This window comes from Phyllostomus discolor, chromosome 1 (genome assembly GCF_004126475.2).
Source record: "Phyllostomus discolor isolate MPI-MPIP mPhyDis1 chromosome 1, mPhyDis1.pri.v3, whole genome shotgun sequence".
Lineage (NCBI taxonomy): Eukaryota > Metazoa > Chordata > Mammalia > Chiroptera > Phyllostomidae > Phyllostomus > Phyllostomus discolor.
The window spans coordinates 143825496-143845313 of record NC_040903.2 but is presented as its reverse complement, the minus strand read 5'-3'; the positions used below and the strand labels follow the sequence as shown (position 1 = coordinate 143845313).

Here is a 19818-nt window from a genome sequence, read left to right as displayed (position 1 = left end):
CATCACGAGGAAATTGTTTGGCCCTGATTCCGGAATCACAAGATGCTCTCTGAAGCCAAGGGGAAAGATGGGAATGGAGGACCAGAGACAAAGGGGGAAGGGGTGGAAGAGCAGAGAGAATTGCTGGGTGGAGGCTGCTGGTCTCGTGCTGCCCTGGGCTGAGGGATCCAGCCCAGTGAGGCTGCCTGGCTACCCAGGAAGTGACTTGGTGACCTTCAGGCCCTGGCTGAGTGAACTACTTGCCCTGGTCAGGCTGGGGTGAGAGAAGAGCAGAGGGCCCCAAGGCTCCTAAGAGACCTGCAAATGTGCTTTCACTGGCCCTACCCCCTTTGTCCATTGGGCCTGACCCAATGTCTACGGTTCCAAGTTCCTTTATTCGAAAGCAGCACATGTGAGTTAGAGCAGCCAGGAGAGAGCCAAGGGGAATCTGTGAGGAGGTTTGGGCAGGACCCAGGGAAGCCGGCTCTGAAGAGACTAAACTGGGGGCAAGCGCTAAAAAGAGGCAGTTCTCTGCCCCTGCACTGCACCCCACACATTTGGAAGGGGGAGACACGGACTCCCTTGCCACCGCCTCCCTTCTCTAAGGATCTTGCCGCCAGCTGCGCCCACACCTCCAAGGCTGGCAGCCAGGCAGGGGGTCAGCAGGGTGGGAAGGGAAGACCTAAGTGGAACCGTAGAGAAGAGAGGACTGAGCAGAGTGACCCCCAACACACAGCCTAGCCCGCTTTACTGACCTCTCAGGGTCCCTCCCCAGGGCCCCCTCTCCCCACAATCTGATGGACATCCCGGTCCTCTCCCTGGAACCCCTCTGTATTCCTTTTTCCCTTTCCAAGTGCAGGAAACCGGCATTTGCCAAGAGCCTCACAACACCCAATGGCACAGGCACTAACACTGCCTCCATTTTACAGATGCCATAACTGAGGCCCAGATAAGACTTGCTGAAAGCCACAGCTTGTTAGTCCAAAACTAAAACCCGGGTTGTCTGACTTTTTTTCCCTGTACAGGCAGATTCTGACCATGTTTCTTGAGTATCCCTTCCCATGTGAACTCCACTTAGCTGGGTGTCTGCATAGCAGGGGATCTGCCAGCATGCTCGTGTGCTTGACTGCTCTGCCGCGCAGTGCATCCAACATCAGAATGGGGACTGGGGGTGCGGGGGGAGAAGGGTCCTTCCTCAGGGATCTACTGTGCCAGCAGTCACCTCCCTTCGTGGGGGCAGGAGCAGGTATTACCGGGGGAGAAAGGAGGCAGCAGGACACAGAAGCCAAGGCACTGAGTAGAAAGAACAATGGCGGCAGGTAGGGGAGGGAAGAGTTTGGTGAATGGCTGTGGCAAGGGTTTAGGAGGGCCTTCAAGGGCAGTTCCCACTCCCTAAAACCCCAGGGAAGCCCCGGTCAAGGATGTTCCATTGTCCTGCAGTTCCCATTCCTCCTTCCAACCGCCCCCTCCCCTTAAACCCGTATTAACCTCCTTAGATCAATTCCTGCACACCTAGCCTGGGGGGATTTGCCTTCCTCCTTCAGACAGTCTTGGGAGACAGGGGAGACCCAGAGATGGGGAGGGGGCAGAGAGACCTAGAGGCAGCCTGCAAGGAGGCTGGACAGCGGGGCCTGAAAGGGAGGCAGGCCTGACTGGCCAAAAGCCACCTTCCAAATGAGCTCACACACATACTTTCCACCCTGGCCCACGGCCCACGGCTGAGCGCCTTCCAGGCCAGCCTTCCCCAGTCAGGCCCAACCCCCTCTGTCCTCCCCTGTCCCTCACCAGTCCTGGGTCCAGGGTTCCACAACAGGATCAGGCACCCCAGTTCAGAGCTATCCCCACATTCCGGGGGGAAGCTTCCTCTGCCTCCATGCTGAGGCCAAGTTCCCCCAAAGTCCCTTATTCCTCCAAGGGCCCCTTTGTGGCTTAGAGGAGGAGGAGATTAGCTTCCTGCCCCCAGAGACCCGCACCTAGGGAGAGGGAGGCAGAAGAGGGAACAGAAGAGGTGTCCACACTGTAGTGAATTGGTGGAAGGACTTCCTTTGAGTGTCTGAAGTAGTTCATTGACTCAGGGGCCAGGCCAGGTGTGGAGCTGCCTCACTATGGGTCACTTCCTGCTCACTCACTTGATTTCCCGTTAGGGCACTTCCCTGATTTGGGGCAAGATGGGATCATGGGATCAAGGACAGGCTGACCACAAAATTGGAGGGGGGTGGACAAGAAAAGGGGAACAGGACACCAGTGACTCCGAAGGCCTAGAAGACTCACACGCATGCAACAGGCTGCAGCTCATTTTGATCCCGCCTGTGGTCAAAGACGTCACCCTTCACCCAGCTTCCAGAGACGTGTAGCACCAGGCCAGAGAGCAGGATCAGTTCCCAGAAATGCTCTCTGTAGCCACTCAGTGCCTGACTCTGTGCTAGGATGTGGCTGCCCTGACCATATACCCTGGATCCAATAATATCTTCCTGAGGTCCTGTGAGTTAGTATATTCAGACATGACAATTTGTCTCATTTTGGATTCCCAAAATACAGCCACTGCAAGTGATCACATAGTGGCTGTTGCCATCTAAGGCACTAATCGTGTCATCCTGTCAAAGAATGACTATGATTTATAGTAATACTGACCTGGTCATCACAGCCACTGGACAAATATGTACTGTCCTTACTTATTTTTAATCTATAGTAAAATTTATTGGGGTGCTACTAGAAAAGTCTAAAAAGGCTTCCCGGGGGAGGGTGATAATGAGCTCGAAGAAACACTGAATTAGAAGTCGATCTCAGTTACATGCATTTTCTCTCAACACCATCATTAGCTTGTCCCTTTTTCTTTAGATTTTATTTATTTATTTTTACAGAGTGGAAAGGAGGGAGAAAGAGAGGAGAGAAACATCAATGTGTGGTTGCCTCTCACGCACCCCTCACTGGGGATCTGGCCCAAAACTTAGGCATGTGCCCCAACTGGGAATCAAACTGGTGAACCCCTGGTTTGCAGGTGGGTACTCAGTCCACTGAGCCACACCAGCTAGGGCTCCTTACTTTTTTTTTTTTTTTTACAGAAGAGTAGAATGGTTCTAGGCACACAGAAGCCCCTTAAGTTAATAAAAGTTTCCTGACTTGAATTGCCAATGAGAGCTGTGGTATACGTAAGTAAACAGTGGTATTTGTATACACAAGTACTGTGTGGTATACACATACATAAGTATTATACATAATAAGTAATGAATATGTAACTTTAAAAAGCATTGAATTATATATCCACTTAAGCTTATTTTATTTCTGTAAACTATATTTCTGTAACTTTATATTTCACCTCAATCTTTAAAAGGTTAAAAAAATAAAGAAAAATATATTGAGGTAAAGAGGGTCATAGTTCCAGAACTACTACTTCGTCCCTATAGGCCTCTTCCCTCTGTGCCGACCCCTCCCCCTCCCGAGACTACCCCTGAAGGGGGAGGGGTCAGTACTGAGTTGTGTTGGCCCAGCTCTTCTGGAAATACAGATCCTTCCAACTGTACTCCGGTCCAGGCCGCTTCTGGACCCTGACCTGTAGAGCCCAGCAGGAGAGTCTCTCTTCCCTACAGCCCGCTAAGCTCCATTCCAGTTGTCCCGTGTCTTCTCCATTATACTGGCCTGTGCTCCAAAGGTCCCTTCACCCTGTGCCTGCACAAAACTGCACATAAGTTCTGGGTGAAGGAAAGCTGGGGATGGGGACCAAAGACCCATCCCTCTCTGGCTGGCGGTGCACCCCGCTACACAGCAGAGACCAGCTGGCAAGTTTTGGAAGGTGTCAGCTCCCCCTTGTGCTGGGTATTGGCACTGCAAATCAAGCTCGAAGTAAGAGAAGCAGAGGCAAAGCCAACCGCCCCACCCCCCACCCCGCACAGGACCACCGATACCACCAACCTGTCCTGTCCCCCTTCCCACTTTCCATATTTCCACCCAGGACACCTGTACTTAAAGGGGTGGTGCTATGGGCGCGACAAGATGACAAGCCTTAGTCTTCCAGCTGCAGAGAGGGGGTTGTCAGATTTTCCGTCTCCCGTCCTTGTGTGGGGTTGGTGGGCAGCCCTCGAATTACTCTGAGAAGGACAATGTTGAGGGAGTTGAGACAGAAGATCCGCAGGAGGAAGAGAGACACTTTGTAGCCCTCTCTGTAGAGGCCCTCTGAGTTGTCACACTGCCCCCCTGTGGATGCCTCAGACACTGATCACTCCAGGACGCTCGCCATCTAGGCTTCTGGTTGGGCGTCCAGGTGGGTTCGCTCTCCTGGAGTTCAGAATGCTGTGACAGAACTCCCTCTAGCTATGGCAAGCGGGCCTCTGTAACGCCTTTATGTAAGGGTGGGACCTTTCTGTGACACTTCTCTGAAGCCTTTGGAGATCTTGGGGGTTGGGGAGAGCCTCCAACCTGCACACACCCTCCTAAACTCATTCGCACACCCTGGGGCCAGGAGAATCCTTTAAGCCCAGTCTCACAAGGTTCTTAAATTTTGAAGTTTAAAAAAATGTCTGTAGGTATTTTGTGAATAGCACTATATTATTGCCTTGTGCTAAAAGTTTCATTTGCTAAGTATAAACATTTAAAATATAGCAAGTATTATCAAAACCATCTTAGTATTCAATTTTGTAATATACCAGGGGCTCAAACAATGGGCCATAACCATATGGTAGGGTCTTTAGCTTCCCCGCTTCCTTCAAACACAGAAGTTTCTCCATCTTGAAAAGCTCTCTACTGCATACTTCTGCAGTCTTGGATGATTTCCCCAACCTCCCCTTTTTCTCTGAAGCCAAGGTTTTCCAAGAGCTGTCTGTACTCCTTCTCCAGTCATTTCTTTTTAACCCAACCTCATCTATATCCCAACCGAGGATTTTTAGAAATTTACCAAAACTGTGGCTGACCTTTCTTTCCACCCCAGGCCTTTTCCTCCTTTCACTTTTTTTTTTTACATAAAATTTAAAATTTTAATGGTAAAAAGATAATAAATCTGAAAAGACAAACAATAGATTGTGAAAATGTTTCTAAATCAAGCATCTACATCTAAATGAAAAAAATAAGAGTCTACAAATTGATAGGAAAAACATAACTCAAAAGGAAAATGACCAAAGGATATTAGTGACTAGGTAAGTCACATGGCTAACCGATATAAGATGACCAACTCCACTGTAGTTTGGGATATGCAAATTAAAGAAACAATTATAATTTTTAAAAAGGTTTTGTTTATTTTTAGAGAGAGGGGAAGGGAAGGAGAAAGAGGGAGAGAAACATCAATGTGTGCTTGCCTCTCACACGCCCCCTACTGGGGACTTGGCCAGCAACTCAGGCCTGTGCCCTGACTGGGAATCTAACTGGCAAGCTTTTGTTTCACAGGCAGGCACTTAAACCACTGTGCCACACTAGTCAGGGCCAATTGTAATTTTTTTAATTTAGAGTATCAAAGTAAATGAGGGCACTAACATCCAATGCTGGTGAAGAGAATTGGAGAGTAGTACATTCAAACTTACAGGAATGTGACCTGCTCTAAAATGTTTCTGAAACGGTTACCTATGCCATTTATTACAATTAAAAACAACATATTTGCCCTGGCTGGTGTGGCTCAGTGGATTGAGTGCCCTCCTGCAAACTAAAGGGTCATTGGCTCTATTCCAAGTCGGGGCACATACCTGGGTTTCGGCCCAGGTCTCCAGTAAGGGGCGCTGTGAGAGGCAACCACACACTGATGTTTCACTCTTTCCAACCCTTCCCCTCCCTCTAAAAATAAATCAATGAAATCTTTTAAAAAAATAAAATGAGGACAACAAAAGTGCTTTTCTGTGGTTCTCATCATCCTGGTCTCAGCTCCATTGTCACCTCCTAGAGCAGCCTTCCCTGACCGTTAAAACAAAAACAAACAAAACCTACATATTCCCTTTGACTATAGCTTCTGCCCCAGTAATCCCATTTTAGGAACTCTGTTCTTTAGAAATAGAAGCACAATTATGTACATTCTTTCACTTTGTTTGGTTTCATGTGATCATCTAAGACAACTTGCTTTCAGAATTTCCCTTTGCTCTTCTGTTCTGGGAAGTTATGACACCCTGAAAGCCTTGAGTGAGTCCATAGTTGTCAAGGAGCCCTGAAGGCCCAGGTACAGGCGTCCCTCTGCATTAACCCTACCTGAGCCCTCAGTTTTCTGTGCCTCAAGCAGGGAGTAAGCTGACTTTCTTCATTTGCTCCATTAACTCCAGTTTCTGTTCTCCAGGCTATACAAAATAAACAAATCCTTGCTTTACACTACAGCTCTTCAGATATTTGGATCTAGTTTTTGTGTATTCAATCCTGCATGAAAGTTAAGCTTTTCTTTATGTGTAAAATTTTCTGGTTCCACAAACAGCTTACCACATGATATGGCCTAAAGACCCACACCATTCATATCACCCTCCTTTGGACTAATGCATTTTACCAGTTTTTTAAACATAGTTTCTAGTACACAAGAGGCAGTACCACACAGTGTTAGACCCAAGGGCTCTGTATTTGAATCCAGTTGTACAATTACTATTGGGGTGAATTTCAGCAAGTTATACATCCTACCTAAGCTTCAATTTTCTCTTCTTTATAATGGGGTTAATAATAAAAATTATCGGGGTAGTTGAGTGGATTAAAAGATATAATCTATGTAATGCCTATGTCTGACAGTCATTGTCTAATTGATTCATTCAACATACATTTATTAATACCTACTTTATACTTGGGCACTGAGAAAATACCAGCTAACAAATGGATCCTTGCCCCCATTAAACTTACACTCTTGTGAGAGGAGCAGGCAGGAAACAAGGGAAATGAATAAAATACATACTATATTAGATAGTGATGAGAATTTTCCAAATCTTTAAATTCTGCATCCTTTTTGATGAGAGATTCCACCTGTATTCTCTTCTCGCATTTTAGTATAAACATTCACGAGAAACCAGGCTGATTCTTCAACATTTTGCTTAGAAATTTCTTTTTTTTAAGATTTTATTTATTGGACTTCCGGCAAGATGGAGGAATAGGTGGACGCACCGTACTTCCTCGTACAACCAAGATTAGAAAACCAATAATTTACAACAATAATTTACTATCAGAATAACACCCAGATCTGGCAGAGGATTTATCTGAATGGAAGTCGGGCAGCCAAGAAGTTGAAGTAGACGCATTCATCCGGACTGGTAGGAGAAGACAAGCCGGGCGGGCGCGGGGCTGGCGGCGCGCGGAGGTCGGGGGAAGGTTTGGCACGAAATCGGCGCAAAAGCCATCGGGCGCGCGAGAAGGCAGCGGTGATCCCTGAGTACGCAAGCTGCGGCTGGCAGACCCAGAGGGGTAGCGATTGTGGACCAGGGCAGAACTCGCGGCCCAGAAGCCCAGACAAGGGTCTGAGTCCAGGGGAACGGAACTACCGCCATTGTTTTCTCCCGCCCCGCTCCCGCTCCCGCCCCACCCCCACATATAACGTCACAATCTAGCGACCGGGGTGCCCAGCCCCGGTGAGCACATAAGGCTCCGCCCCCCACCGTAACAAGAGCAACCAGACCGGAAAAAAAAAGGAGAGACGGGGGGGGGGGGGGGGGATATGTTTTCAACAGAGCAGATCAGTCCCCCAGGACTCATCCTTTTGAGCGACCAAGAATTAGCCAATCTATCAGATGCGCAGTTCAAAACACTGGTGATCAGAAAGCTCACGGAACTGGTGGATTTTGGACAAAATTTAGATGAAAGAATGCAGATTACCATAAAACAGATGCAGGAAGACACGCGGAGGAGAGCCAATAGTGAAAGGAAGGAATATGAGTCTCAAAACACTACAGTGGACCAGAAGGAAGATAGAATCAACCAAGCAGGAAAGCATGATGAAATAAGAATTCAAAAAATTGAGGAAAAGATTAAGAGCATCCAAGACACCTTTAAACGTTCCAATATCCGAATTATAGGGGTACCAGAATCGGAAGGGGAAAAGCAACAGATTGAGCACGTATTTGAACAAATAATAAAGGAGAACTTCCCCAATCTGGCAAAGGGAACAGTCTTCCAAGAAATCCAAGAAGCTCAGAGAGCCCCAAAGAAGTTGGACCCAAGAAGGAACACACCAAGGCACATCATAATTACATTAGCCAAGGTAAAAACGAAGGAGAGAATCCTAGAAGCAGCAAGAGGTAAGGGGACAGTAACCTACAAAGGAGTTCCCATCAGACTGTCAGCTGATTTCTCCAAAGAGACCTTACAGGCAAGAAGGGGCTGGAAAGAAATATTCCAAGTCATGAAAGACAAGGACCTACATCCCAGATTGCTCTATCCAGCAAAACTCTCATTTAGAATGGAAGGGCAGATAAAGTGCTTCTCAGATAAGGTCAAGTTAAAGGAGTTCATCATCACCAAGCCCTTATTTTATGAAATGCTAAAGGGACTTATCTAAGAAAAGAAGATAAAGAAAAGACATGTATAGTAAAAGGACAGCAAACTCACAAATATTAACAACCACACCTAAAGCAAAACCAAAAGAAACTAAGTAAACAATTAGAACAGGAACAGAACCACAGAAATGGAGGGCACATGGAGGGTTAGCAGCAGGGGGGTGGGAGGAGGAGAGAGGGGGAAAAGGTATAGAGAATAAGTAGCATAGAATGTAGGTTGAAAATAGATGGGGGAGGGCAAGAATAGTACAGGAAATGTAGAAACTAAAGAACTCATAAGTATGACACATGGACATGAACTAAAGGGGGAAATGTGGGTGGGAGGGGGGTACAGGGTGGAGGGGAGAGAAGGGGGGAAATGGGACAACTGTAATAGCATAATCAATAAAATATATTTTAAAAAAAGATTTTATTTATTTATTTTTAGAGAGGGAAGGGAGGGAGAAGGAGAGAGAGAGAGAGAGAGAGAGAGATCAATGTGGGGTTGCTGGGGGCCATGGCCTGCAACCTAGGCATGTGCCCTGACTGGGAATCCAACCTGCGATGCCTGGTTCGCAGCCAGTGCTCAATCCACTGAGCTATGCCAGCCAGGGCGCTTAGAAATTTCTTCAACCAAATATCCAATTTCATTGCTCACAAGTCCTACCTTCTGCACAACACGAGGACTCAAACAGAGTTAAGCAGAGCCCTCTCCACTTTGTAAAAAGGATCCCCTTTTCTCCACTTTCCAATACTCCTCAGCTCCATCTGAGACCTCTCAAGATAACCTTTACTGTCCATATGTCTAACAACATTTTCATTACCACATAGGTATTCTTTAAGAAAACTGAAGCCCTCTCTACAGCAGTCCTCTTCTGAGCCCTCACAAGAATTGCCCTTAACAGTCCATTCACGGCAATGGAGGCTGTCTCCAGCATGCACCTCCAGACTCTTCCAGGCTCTGCCCATTACCCAGCTCCAAAGCCACTTCTATATTTTAGGTATTTGTTACAGCAGCACCCCCACTTCTCAAGACCAGGTTTCTGTCTTAGTCCATTCAGTCTCCTACTAAAAAAAAATTACCACCAATTGGGAACTTATAAACAATAGAAATTTATTGTCCACAGTTCCGGAGGTTTGGAAGTCCAAGATTAAGGGCTGACATGGTCACCTTCTGGTGAAGTTTCTCTCCATGGTTCACAGCCAGTGCCTTCTTACTGTGTCCTCACACAGCAGAAAAGTTTAGGGATCTACCCTCATGACCAAAGCATCTCCCAAAGGCCCACCTCCTGAGATGATTATCCTCGGGGTCAGGAAATCAACAAAAGAATTTGGGGGGACAGTGTTCAAAGCACAGTACAATATGAATTCAGTATCTAGCATCATTTTTTTTGGTTTCATGCATATTAAACCAGGTTTTTTTTGACACACTAGAAAAAAAGAATTGGGGGTACACAAACATTCAGACCATAACACCTCGGCTCCTGCACATGCTAGCAGTTTGATCCTGAGAAAATTATCTAAACTATTTGTGATTCAGTTTCCTCAATTATAAAACAAGGACAAAAACAACACCTATTTCCTAGAGGTGTGGTGAGGATTAAATGATATTATATACGTGAAGTACTTAGAACAGCGCCAAGCATACAGTGAGTACTCTATAAAAGTTATGCTGTCATTTTGAAAACCACACTTCTGCCCATATTCCATTGCTTCCACTATTTTTATAATTCCTGAAAGAATTCTAAGAACATTACTATAGACCCATTCCTACATGTATGTGATGGTCTAGGGTGTGACTGAGGTAAGCCTGGACACTTAAACTCACTAAACAAATTAAAGCTTAAACTCATTATTAGCACCTTGGTCCTCTTTTCTTCCTCATATTTTTTTTTTTGTTTGAATTCACTCTTAAATATGTTTTGCACAGTGCCTTGCACTTGGAAGTCATTCTAATAAGTAATGCAAGGCTCAAAAAGTATTTGCTATTGTTCTACTCTGGTGCAGTTTCTTCCGGATGGTGATGATGATGATGATGATGATTTCCAACAGCATAGATCTTGATTTTATTTTCATCAATTTTCTTTTTATTCAGCACACCAGACCATAGGCTCACTTCCTCCTTCCCCCTGCAACTCTTCCCATCTCACCACCATCTGTCCTGCTTCCTTTTCCAACCGCCCACATTTCCCAACCACCCACATTCTGGCTGCCATGGGTACTCCCCATGGCTCTCTGGCTTTTTAATTTATGTATCTGATTTCTTTTCCCAACTAGACTGAAAGCTCCCTGAAGCTAAGGTGAAATCCTAAGAGTTCCCGGCATCAGCTAAAGACCCAGCATGGAGAACACAGCCAAGCACGCTACTAAAATCTCCATGATCACTCTCAGAACTTAAATATTTTTAATTCCCCCAAACTCTTTGTCCCTCTTTCCTTTGCTCAACATCCTCCTCCTACAGGGAGGGTTCTTTCTCACCCCTCATTAATCCCAAGGGCTGCAGTAGAGAGCAGAGAGAGGTGAGGCATGGGTCCAAGTGGCAGGAAGGCCTTTTCCTGACCAACTCTGTGGCTTCAGGCCCGGTGGAGATCCCAGTTTTGAACATGTCAAAGCCAATGTCGTTAACATAAAACTGTTTTGCACCATTTGTAAAGCAGCAGGAGTAGTAAGGATCCAAGTGTATGTTCTATCCAAAGCAAGATCACCTAGGTTCAAAACTTTGTTTCAGCATTTACTAGATCCATGATCTTGGGAAAAATACTTAACCTTTCTGTACTGGGAGTTTCCTTATCTGTAAAATGGGAGTAACAATACTATCTTACCTCTCAAGATTGTTGACAGGAATAAAAGAGCAAACAATTGAAAAGTGCTTAGATTTGTACCTGAAATGTGAAAAGAAAAAAGCTAAAAAAATATTTGCTGTGGGTGTTTATTAATCTTACCTATCAGTGCCACAGGAAATCAGTAACCCCAAGCTTCCATAAATTAGAAATACCTCCTGTGACTAATAGTTACTATTACAACCAGGTATGGAGCACCTTCTATATGTTCAACTTGCATTATCTCCCTAAAGGACTGACAAACTTACGAAGGAGATGCACTATTATTACCCCCATTTCATAACTGAGAAGCACAGGAAGGTTAAATAATTTTCTCAAGGTCACAAAGCCAGCAAGTGGGGAAGTCACGTTTATTCATTTATTTACCATTTATTGAGTTTTTTCTGTGTCGGGGCAGGAGGGAAGCCCTGTGGGTACAAAGGTAAACAGGAAGTTTCAGTTTTCAGAAAAGAGGCAGGGCGGGGCCTGGAGTGACGAGTAAACAAATAGTTATCACACCGTGTGGTAATTTCTATAATAGAGGCTAACTACAAAAAGTGCTACCGGAGCTCAGACACAGGCACAAGAAAAGTTCTGAGAGCTTGAGGCCAAAGGAAAGACACGGCAGTTAAGGAATAAGCAGTTGTCTTTTACAAACGTGTCCTGTAACAAACGAGTTACACCGAAAGGAATAAACAAAGCCGAGATAAAACTGGAGAACGAGCGCTCCTTCAAGAAGCCAGTCCGACCAGTCCTCGCTGGGCCTGAAAGGGGTTAAAGCGCGCGGGCGGGGTGCGCGCTGTGGAGCGGGGGTGGGGCTAGGCTCGTCCCCGCCCCTTCTTCTGCCCTGGTTGCTCCCAGCCCTAGGGTGCCGCCCGGACGAGGGCCGGGGAGCAGGGCAGTGCTTCCTGTCCCCCTCCCGGCTCTCCTGCTGCGTTCCTCTGAGTAGACGCACTGGATAAGTTAAGCCGCCCCACGGGCCGGCCGTGCAGGTGAGGGTCGGCAAAGTTTGGCTCGAAGAGGAAGTGGCCTCAAGCCCCGGCAGGTGGCGGCCAAGCCTGAACCCCGGCGCTCGCGGCCTGCGGGCGAGCTGTAGGCGAGGGCGCGCCCCGGAATCCGGCCTCGAGCCGATTCCCGGGGCTTCGGGAGCCGGCTTGGAGAGGCGGCTTTCAGTGCGAACGAGGCGGCAGCCCGGAAGACAACTCCGAAGTTGGCGAGAGACACCGCCCCTGCTCTCGGGCCATCGCCGCCTCCCCGCCCCCAGCCCTGGCATCCCGAGCAAGGGTCAAGGAGCCCGGGCTATGGAGCCCCCTCGGGAAGGCGTCACTGAGGGGCCTGGACGCTCGGAGCGGCGCTGTCTCTGCACTGGGTAGACAACAGAGCCTTTGGAACTCTTTCTGCTGTTCCGGACGGCTCAGGATGCCGCCGGCCATCCTCCTCTTCCTCCTCCTCGGTAAGAAACCAAAACGAAACTCCTCACTCGGCACTCCGCCCCTAGGGCTGTCACGGCCCCAGACGCTCTAGCTCGGTTCCTCTTCTGCTGCCCCTCAGCCTACCCTGCCAGCCCCTGCCCCCAGCCCTGCCGCCGCACCCAGCGCTGCCTGCCCCAGCCCCCGAGAAGTCTTTAGTCACCCCCTCAGCCCTCATCATCCCTCCGGCTTCCCTAGATCTCCGGGCCACCCCTCAGGCCATGCTGCAGGACCTTCCTTTGAGTTTGTACGCGGTAGTCCGCCTGCTTCACCACCCCTTCCCATAAACTACCGGGAAGTCCCAGGTGGCTCCTTTCCCCCCTTGAGTTGTACAGTAGAAGAAAACTTCTAAATGCCTCCCTCTCCTGCCCTTTCTCGCTCTTCCTCTAGGAGGCGCGCTGGCACATCCAGACCGGATAATTTTCCCAAATCCTGGTGAGCATATGATGTCTCTGGGGCCTTGGGGCTTGGTAAAATGAGGGCAGGCCCAAGAGAAGGAGCCTCTCTTCTCTGAATTCTTCTGGTCCCTACCGTAGTTTTTGAGTGAAGATCATCCACCCTTTATTTTACAGATGGGGAAACTGAGACCCAGTATGAGCCCTCACCTGGTAGTTACACATTTTGGGGTTTTTTTTTCCCCAATCTCCATGCTTGATCTCCCTAGCCAGAATGTAGTCTCCCTGAGAGTTGAGACAGTTATTTCCTGCTCCTCCTCGCGAGTGGCCCCAGTGGCTGGCACAAAGCAGACCTCAGATTGTTTATATTCTTGTTACTTTTAAGGTGAAGCCAGGATGCGTGTGGGGAGGAAGGGGACCCACTGAAGACTGACTATATAGAGTATGGTGGTCAGGGGAAGTTTGCTCCTTTAAAAAAAAATTTAGAGAGACAGAAGAAAGGAGAGAGGGAGGGAAAGAAACATTAGTTTATTCCATTTATTTATGTATTCATTGTTTGATTCTTGTATGTGCCCTAGCCAGGGTCAAACCCTGCAGCCTTGGCTTATGGAGATGATGCTATGACCAACTGAGCTACCCAGCCAGGGCTGTCTGCTCCGCCTTGAAGAACCCAGGCCCTTGAAGGCCTCAAGCCTAGGGAGAGGTGGGTTGGTACCAGACTCTCATCCAGTTTCCCTGCCTCTCTCACCAGCTTGTGTGGACCCCCCAGCAGTGCTTTTGGAAGTACAGGGTATCTTACAAAGGCCCCTGGGCCGGGACAGCCGAAGCTCCCCTGCGTACTGCACCTGGCTCATCCTTGGCAGCAAGGATCAGACTGTAACAGTCAGGTGAGAAGCAGGGCAAGTCCCTATTCCACTCCCCTGCCCCTCCTCACTTCATCATGGGAAAGCCTTCAGGAGTCACTTCTTTGTAGAAATTCTGTCCCTGTCAATAAGGGGAAGAGTAGAATATGATTCCGCCTTACCTGTCCGTAAAGCCTGGCTTATTCTTGACCAGACACAGTGAATTGGAGGTGGGCAGGGATGGACATCTAGCTTGGGTCCTGGTCATTTCTGAAGGCCAACAGTCTCTCTAGAAACAGTCCTTGGGCTCCTGTATGGCTGCTCTGAGGAGTGCTTCAATCCTTGCACATCGTTGCCTAGGGTTCAGAGGTATTCCCTTAATCAGTGTAGAACCTTCAGCTTCCCCAGATCTCTTAAACAGTCCAGGTCTCCCTAGGCTCCTCCAACCTTCGGCCATGGGATTGGGGCCCATGTTAATTACCTAGCTGTCTGCTTCACACAGTTCACTTTTCATGAATTTACCCAGAAAAGGGTAGGTGAAGGGAGAGGGGCAATCTGGGGAGAGGCTGTTGGGGCAGAGGGATGGAAGTGCTGGTGTTCCCAGGTCTCACCACCAGGCATTTGGAAGGGATGGCAAGTTCTGATTAATCGAACTGTATGGTAATTGTTGGTTACTGCTAACACTGTACTTGAGTGACAGTGCTGCAACAACTGGAAAGCAATACACCTGCTTTTATGGCAGTCCCAGCAAACAAGTCAGTTTTTCAGGATGTATCTCATAGTCTCATGGTGCCACTGGCCTCTGTTACGACTATTGCCATTGACTATTAAGGAATTTGGCTAACTGAATTTTCACTTGGCCATTCGGATTGTGAATAAGTAGATATTTGTGCATTTGTGGGTAGAAAAGACCTGAGGGAGGAAGAAGCCAGTGGCAGTCAAGAATATCTTACATCTTGTTCTCCTCCATCCCTATAGGTTCCAAAAACTGCACCTGGCCTGTGGCTCAGAGCGCTTAATTCTACGCTCCCCTCTCCAGCCACAGATCTCCCTGTGTGAGGCACCTGCCAGCCCTCTACAGCTACCTGGGGGCAACGTCACCATTACCTACAGCTATGCTGGGGCCAGAGCACCTATGGGCCAGGGCTTTCTACTCTCCTATAGCCAAGGTGAGCTAGACAGGGATGTCCATGGGGCTATTAACACAGGCAATGAAAGCCCCAGGGAGGAAGGGAGGATCCTACCAGCTCTGGTGCTCCATAGCCCTTCTCCATGGTGCTTCTGCAGATTGGCTGATATGCCTGCAGGAAGAGTTCCAGTGCCTGAACCACCGCTGTGTGCCCTTGGCCCAGCACTGTGACGGGGTCGATACCTGTGGAGATGGCTCAGATGAGGCAGGTTGCAGTTCCGATCCCTTCCCTGACATGACCCCAGCCTCTCTCCCCACCCTACCCTGCAATCATACCTTGGAAGAGTTCTATGGGGTCTTCTCCTCCCCTGGCTACTCACATCTGGCTTCAGTCTCCCATCCCCAGTACTGCCTCTGGCTGCTGGACCCCCACGATGGCCGGCGCCTGGCAGTGCGCTTCACAGCCCTGGATCTGGGCTATGATGATTCAGTGCATGTGTATGATGGCCCTGGGCCCCCCGAGATCTCCCGGCGGCTGCGCAGGCTCACCCACTTCAACAATGGCAAGGCTGTCACCGTGGAGACGCTGTCTGGCCAGGCCGTCGTGGCCTACCACACAGTTCCTTGGAGCAATGGTCGGGGCTTCAACGCCACCTACCACGTGCAGGGCTACTGCTTGCCTTGGGACCAACCCTGCGGCTTAGGCTCTGGCCTGGGGGCCAGTGAGGGCCTAGGTGAGCGCTGCTACAGTGAGGCACAGCGCTGTGACGGCTCATGGGACTGTGCCGATGGCACAGATGAGGAGAACTGCCCCAGCTGCCCACCTGGACACTATCCCTGTGGGCCTGCTGGCACCCCTGGTGCCACAGCCTGCTACCTGCCTGCTGACCGCTGTAACTACCAGACCTTCTGTGCTGATGGAGCAGATGAGAGACGGTGCCGGCACTGCCAGCCTGGCAACTTCCGATGCCGGGATGAGAAGTGCGTGTATGAGACGTGGGTGTGCGACGGGCAGCCAGACTGCGCCGACGGCAGTGACGAGTGGGACTGCTCCTATGCCCTGCCCCGCAAGGTCATTACAGCTGCGGTCATTGGCAGCCTTGTGTGCGGCTTGCTACTGGTCATTGCTCTGGGCTGCACCTGCAAGCTCTATGCCATTCGCACCCAGGAGTACAGGTCAGCTGGCTGTAGAGGAGTGGGGACTGAGGGTGAGGCAGGGCCCATGCTGCCACCAGACAGTATGAGGGTGTCCATGTTTGGCATAGGTTCCCGTGACAAACTTATGGGATGGTTCGTGGGGTTATCCAGCTTGGGGAGAGGGTTGCTTCTCTGAGGAAAGGATAGCTCTAGGTTCTGAAGGCAACCTCAGAGAAGGAGGGGACCTCAGTGACTTGGAAAAACCATAGCATAGCTTCAGTTGTCCTGTCCTGGGTGTGGAGGGAAGAGGCCTGTCCAGGCTGGGACAGGCTGCTCTATCCAGAACCACCTCTGACTGAGCAGCCCTCATTCCTTCCAGCATCTTTGCCCCCCTCTCCCGAATGGAGGCTGAGATTGTGCAGCAGCAGGCACCTCCCTCCTATGGGCAGCTCATTGCCCAGGGCGCCATCCCACCTGTGGAGGACTTCCCTACAGAGAACCCTAATGATGTAAGTCACTACCCCCAACCCTAGCTCATCCTGCTCCCAACCCCACTGTGGCCCTGCCACTGCCCCTCCTCACCTCTCTAACTCTGATGTCTGCCTTCTGTCCTTGCAGAACTCAGTGCTGGGCAACCTGCGTTCTCTGCTACAGATCTTGCGCCAAGATATGACTCCAGGGGGTGCCTCAGGTACCCGCCGCCGCCATCGGAGCCGCTGTGTGCGCCGCCTGGTGCGCCGTCTCCGCCGTTGGGGCCTTCTTCCTCGAACCAGTACCCCAGCCCGAACCCCTGAGACCAGACCCCAGGTCACACCTTCTGATGCTCCCCTTGAAGCCCTAGATGGAAGCACAGGTCTGGCCCGTGAGGTTGGGGCAGTAGGTGGGCATGATGGGGAACAGGCACCCCCCCTGCCTGCCAAGGCTCCCCTCCCATCTGCCAGTGTACCTCCAGCTGTCCCTACTGTCCCAGAGGCCCCAGGGCCACTGCCCTCAGTGCCCGTAGAACCATCACTGCTGTCTGGAGTGGTGCAGGCCCTGCGAGGCCGCCTCCTGCCCAGCCTTCGGCCCCCAGGACCAACCCAGCCCCCAGGACCAACCAGAACCCCACCTGAACCCCACACGATAGTCCTGTCCCCAGAGGATGAGGACGACGTGCTGCTGGTGCCACTGGCTGAGCCAGGGCTCTGGGTGGTTGAAGCAGAGGATGAGCCACTGCTTGCCTGAGGTGGCCTGGCTACCCTGAGAGCTCTAGTCACAGTGACAGCAACCCTTTAGAAAGCAGCTCAGCTTCTCTTCCACTACTGCCCTCCCATACCCTCAGTCTAAGGGGACTTGGTGAGCCTCCCTCTGGCCCTGTATAGCTGCTGTTAAGTCAGGTGTCCCTCAGGCAGAGAGGTCTCACACACAGCTCCCTCTGCACCTGTCCGCCACCACCCTGTCTTCACACCACCACCATTTGGATGCTTCTTTTCAAAAAGTAAAGTTCTAAAGAGGGCATAGGCCTGAACACTCCATCCTTTCCAATCCCCCACCCAAAAGTGGCCTTAAGCACCAGAATGCCAATTGGCTGGAGACCTCCAGCCCACAAGGGGAGGATTTAGGCAGGGCCTGAGGTTGGCACTGTGATCCTTCCTATGGGGCCTGGTTTGAAAAAGAAAACAAATGCTCTGTCCCAGAGCTAGGTAATTGCCCAGAAATCAAGACTGAAAATAAAGGAATCCAAAATTTAAGATTTTTGTTAAATGAGCTATGAGCCTACACCCTGCCTCTCTACCTGTCTCAGCTTATGCTCACCTCTCTCGGTTCCTTCTTGTGTGGGCCTTTGCTCTGGCTTCCACTTCTGCCTCTTCGTATTGATCTTCTAACCACACAGTCTTAACTGTTATACCCCTCAGCGGGTAAGAAAGTTCAAGGGGCCCTAAGGTGCACTGACCCTTTCCACCTCCACTCACCACCCAGGACCCAGCTCCACTGCAGTTGATACCAGGGTGAGTGCTAAGCCTCTTCACTGCCAGGCTGGGCCCCGTAGCTGAAAGGCTCCCATTGGTGGAGTATTCCCAGAGTGTACATTACAGGAGCAGACTATCCCCCTAGGTCATGGGAGCTGTGACACCTGCCCTCCACCCTCTGCCCCTGCTGTACTGTCCTAAGAGAAACAGATGCACTTTTAGGAGCTAGGCTACCTCAAAGCAGGAAAAGGTGAATCAAGAGAAAAATGAAAAACATTTGGGGTGTGAGGATCCTGGCATCAATTTGGCCAAATCTAAGAGGTCTTCCTGGAAGAGGGCCCAAACTAGAGCCTAAAGAATGCTGTCAATTGTTGGAATAGAGTTGTGAGTTCTAGTCAGGGTGAGTGTCCACAAGATAAGCAGACTTGAGGGTGAGGGCTGTAGGGTGGACCCTGAACCTCCTCAGAAAAGGGGCAGGATCACAAGCAGTGGCCAGAGCCAAAGAGCTGAGGGTGATGGAGGAGGGAATAATCTGTGAAAAATGTTGGAACCCAGCCTCTGAAAAGAAAGCTGATGGAACTGTCCTAGAGTTTGACATTAACATCTGGATAAAGGGTATAGGAGTCCGATGCCCCAGGAGCAGAGCTGAGACATCCCTGATGGAGCCAGCTCCCCCAGGGAACTTCCAGTCTCGTCCTTACACTTCCTGTCCAGGCTAGCCTCTCTCCACCCATCTGTGGATCACCCCGTCAACATCTTTACATGTGTACGGACTGCATAATGTTTCCCCCCAGTGAGCGAGAGCCTGAGGAACGGCAGGGATGGGGTATGGTGCCACCCTGGGGCCCTAGCATCTTGGCTCAGGAAAGACCCAAGTTCTTTTCATTCCAGATCCTCTCCAGAGACTGGGTCGGGGTGGGGAGTGCTCTACAGATCCTCATTCTTGCTTACTGCTCTCTTTGGATCTTACTTCCCAAGTGCCAACAACCCCTGGGGCCCACCAGTGTCAGGCCCAGTGCAATGAGGAATGGTGATTACCCCTCCCATCCCTCCATCACCGGCTCTGCCCTCTCCATGGGCCTGTCTTCCCCACCAGCCATCTCAGAACCTTCAACCTGGTATCTTCATCCCCTGTCCTACCCCAGACCTTTTTCTGTAACTTGAGAGCAAACAGATTAGGGTAAGATTGCCCCTCTTGGTGGAAGGTTCAGAGTGCTGGAGGGAGGACTTGAGGGCAGAGTTCACTAGGAAGGCCTGTGTGTATGGGGAGATCCACAAGCCCGAAGGAAGCTTCTCTAGGTGCTGGGCGTGCTGTAGGAGACACAAGCAGGAGCACTACATTCATCAGCCACACTGAAACCCCAGGTTGGCAGGGAGAGGGAGTTGGCCTTGTACAGGTAGTAAGGGAAATCCAAAACAGGTTCCTAACCAGGAGAGGGTGGAGCACTGGAGAACAGTCACCAGAGTTTAACTATGACCCAAGGGAGAAAAGGCAACTTCAAACACTATCAGAATAGACAGTGTGTCCCCTGACACCCAGTATCAGGGGTGTAAGAGGAGGTGGGAGGTGTTCTCGGCCTGAGAGGGAGATGGGCTGGGAATCTGAGATGACAACAGAATTCAGTCCTTAAAGAGCAGGATCTGGGCCTGAACCTAGCTCCAGTTCCCACTGGGAAGGAAGAGAGTCCCCC

The 19818-nt window shown here is 50.0% G+C and overlaps 1 protein-coding gene across 1 annotated transcript; it reads left to right on the top strand.

Annotated features, from left to right (window-relative positions):
* Positions 1-12040: 12040 nt before the first annotated feature.
* On the top strand, positions 12041-17908 carry LRP10 (LDL receptor related protein 10). The gene is made up of 7 exons (XM_028505931.2): positions 12041-12659; positions 13066-13110; positions 13822-13957; positions 14891-15081; positions 15200-16217; positions 16558-16687; positions 16797-17908. Exons 1-7 carry the CDS (start codon positions 12626-12628, stop codon positions 17400-17402), a joined length of 2160 nt encoding a protein of 719 aa, XP_028361732.1. The 5' UTR covers positions 12041-12625; the 3' UTR covers positions 17403-17908.
* Positions 17909-19818: the final 1910 nt, after the last annotated feature.

Coding starts and splice junctions, on each gene's coding strand:
- LRP10 (XM_028505931.2), top strand. CDS start 12,626: ATGCCGCCGGCCATCCTCCTCTTCCTCCTCCTCG. Junction 13,958..14,890: donor GATCAGACTGTAACAGTCAG/GTGAGAAGCAGG, acceptor CCATCCCTATAG/GTTCCAAAAACTGCACCTGG. Junction 15,082..15,199: donor TCTACTCTCCTATAGCCAAG/GTGAGCTAGACA, acceptor GTGCTTCTGCAG/ATTGGCTGATATGCCTGCAG.